Source organism: Cannabis sativa, chromosome 4, assembly GCF_029168945.1.
Source record: "Cannabis sativa cultivar Pink pepper isolate KNU-18-1 chromosome 4, ASM2916894v1, whole genome shotgun sequence".
In the NCBI taxonomy this organism is placed as follows: Eukaryota; Viridiplantae; Streptophyta; class Magnoliopsida; order Rosales; family Cannabaceae; genus Cannabis; species Cannabis sativa.
This window is the reverse complement of record NC_083604.1, coordinates 71447842-71451037: the sequence shown is the minus strand read 5'-3', so window position 1 is coordinate 71451037 and position 3196 is coordinate 71447842. Positions and strand designations below refer to the sequence as shown.

The 3196-nt window shown below is 34.0% G+C and overlaps 1 protein-coding gene across 1 annotated transcript; it reads right to left on the bottom strand.

Moving 5' to 3' along the window:
• Positions 1-831: 831 nt before the first annotated feature.
• Positions 832-2023, bottom strand: LOC133036559 (uncharacterized). The gene is made up of 2 exons (XM_061113079.1): positions 1898-2023; positions 832-1737 (listed from the first exon to the last, which is right to left on the bottom strand). Exons 1-2 carry the CDS (start codon positions 1952-1954, stop codon positions 1453-1455), a joined length of 342 nt encoding a protein of 113 aa, XP_060969062.1. The 5' UTR covers positions 1955-2023; the 3' UTR covers positions 832-1452.
• Between the last annotated feature and the right edge of the window lie 1173 nt (positions 2024-3196).

The following is a 3196-nucleotide window of genomic DNA, read 5'->3' as shown; positions in this document are numbered from 1 at the left end:
AACACAGACACTACTCTCGGTTTGCGAAACCAAGTAAGGAGTTTGGAGAAAGAGAAGATGCACCATGAAAACATTATTAAAAAATTATATTTCATTATATTTATTTGCCTCTTCATCATTTGCCAACTTTTATTTCGTTAGAGATATTGTATGTGGTATGATGTTTATTTTATGTTTTTTAAGGACGTAATTCAAAGGAAAGGTAGGCATTTAAGTTGGTTCTATTAAAAATTTCTTAATTACTATTTCGTCATTGATTGTGAATGTCAATATGTGCGTAGTACAGTAATTAATCTAGTGTGAAATACTAGGATTTAAAGATAAATATCGGTAATTTTCACAATATAATCCAAAAAGTGTCATAATAACTTAGTCAACATTGTTGTGTTTCACTAATTTGCATTTTAAAAATACTTCAACTTTTTTTTTCAAAGTTTAATGTTTAATAGATTGCTACCATTTTCAAACGTTGATGTTCAATACATTGCATTTTTTAAAAACACTAACCTTTATTTTTTTTGGTAGCTTTTAATTGCATTATTTAGAAATGGTGAAATTCAGAGTTATTATGTCTCATCACTGTACAGTACTTTAACTATGTGTTTAATGTTGAATAGATTGGTACCATTGTTTTTAATTTTTAATATGTTGGAGGTATCCATATAATTGTTGTAAAGGTTGATGTTCAATACACTGCATTTTTGGAAAACAGTTCTTTTTTATAGCCTTTAATTACATTATTTAGAAGTGGTAAAATTGTTACAAAGGAAATTGTGTGACAGAGTTATTATTATTGCTCATAACTGTACTGTACTTACTCTTTTTGATCCAAATTTATGTCCAAGGCCAGAATTAATGCCTTCGTTGTTGATTGTAGGTATTTTTATTATTTTGGACATAATTGGAGTAAACAATTTCATTTTGAAAATAATGTACTTCACTATCCAAAACCTAATAGTACTGGCAAAATATAACAACAGTAATAATATTCACAATAGTAATGGGAAAGTACATAAGTATAAGTATTATTATTATTTTGGCTATGGACATCATTGGACTAAAACAGATAGTGCGAAAAGGAATGTAAAATTGGTTAGTTTCATTTTCAGAATAATGTACTTGACATATTGTTATGGTAAAAAAAAATCCAAAACCTAATAGTAATGGCAAAGTATAACAACCTAAATAATATTCACAATAATAGTAATAATGACCATACAATAATAATAATCAGTTCCACCAAATTCTAAAAACTACCACAAGTCTCACCCTATAGTAAATTATAAAATCACCAACATTAGTGCAATTCCAAATCACCTAACAGTAGTATGATGCAAGTATATAACATGACTGAGTAAATATAATTTACGACCTAAAACCTAACTTTTGTAACCATTGTACTGAACATAGTAAATATATAAATAAAGTAACTTTTCTAACCATTGTAATATACTACTTGTTACTTATGGCCAGCCTTTTAGAATGACGTGTTTTCGGGGACTTGCTCTTGCCAGTCCACATGTTTTCGGACCTGGCCTTCGCTGTGCTGAATCGGGGGTCTCGAGGAGACCTTGATGGACTACGTAATGCTATAGTTGTAGATGTTGATGGAAGAACTTTGGTTTTGCTCAATCCAAATTGCTTCTTAACTCCCTCCATCACAGCATGTCTAGCCTTGTTACTCTCGTGGGTGACAATTTTCCCAACACAATCCAGTCTCGCTTCAATAGGATCAAACTGCAGTGTACATTAGGAAACCAATTCAGTAATACACATGACAACCAAATCCATAGAAACAAATCCATCAAAAAATAGATTGACAACTCAATTTTCACAATATAAACGAGCTTAGTTAACGGGATGAAAACTTAAACTAAAGAAATCAACATTACATTACCTCTTCCAATATTTCATTTTCCTCGAACAGTGATTCCATGTACTTCATTACAAACATTCCACAATCGTGGCCATTTTGTTGTTGTGGGTAGTCCTTGCTTGAAGAAATAATTACAAACTCGCTGAAATTCAGTCTCGTGGCTTCACGGGGGCAAACAATTGGTCCAAAGTACGGAGCCGCAAAAAAATTAAAACAATCACGAGTTGAGATTAGTGCAATTACACTAATAAAACTAAGAAACCGTGTACACACGTGCATACCATCTCTACGCAGTGCTCCGACGTGACCTCTTATGCATTGCAGAAGACAACGAGTCCCTAATTTCCACTGTTGTATTAACCATGCTCACATTCGCCGCAAACCAGTGCGGAGCACTCTCGGTATCCAGTAGGGGTACCACCATCTGCGACAAAGTAAAACAAACAACGTCATCGGAAAATTGAACTACACACATTTGATTCAACACAAAAGTTTCAAGAAAATGCAAATTACAGTGTGACATAAACTCAAATCTGCATCGTAATAAAGAGTGGACCACTCTTGCTGCTTCGCCATCCTCTCCACAAGCCATCGATCTTCCAAGTAACTTGCTCTGCACAATAAGCACACATAATAGATTACATTTTAAATAAAAACATAGATTTAACAGAGTTTACAGCACAAATACAAAAGATTCATGTCCACTTTTAAATATCAAATTTCATACCGAAATTCTGGTGGGCATAAACCAAGTTCTCTTACTTCCAATGCCGTTGCGCTTCTTCTCTCGAAAATTCATGATTTGAGCAAAGCAATCAATGAGCTGACATTTACACAAACAATATCCGTTATGTTGTCATTCATACAATTTGTAAATGGCATTAACTAAAGTAATGAACTAAAAATTTCAAAGCACCCAAAAGCCAACTTCTACGTACACTGTGTGATATATCTGCCTCCTGTTTCATGCATTTGAAATACATCCGCTCGACCTCAACCTTCCCAAAATGGGCTAACACTTCACCGAAATACCAAACAAATAATCAACAACGAAACGAATGTACTAATATCAACTACGTACACAATAATCATGACACATGAGATTACCTCGGATCATTGGCGCTAGAGAAAATGTAACGGAACAACTCGTACCGTTGATTTGAGTAACCCTTCTTCACGATGAACGGACCAATCACCTTCCCTCAGCATTCTTTGAATCTTTCGAACGCAAAGATCATCAAAATCATCCTTCACCGCCTCGCTCAACTTCCTCTTTTACAATAGCGGGGAGATCTTTCTCCCCAAAAGTTCATAACCTCA

Coding starts and splice junctions, on each gene's coding strand:
- LOC133036559 (XM_061113079.1), bottom strand. CDS start 1,954: ATGTTTGTAATGAAGTACATGGAATCACTGTTCGAGGAAAATGAAATA. Junction 1,738..1,897: donor AAAATGAAATATTGGAAGAG/GTAATGTAATGT, acceptor TGTACACTGCAG/TTTGATCCTATTGAAGCGAG.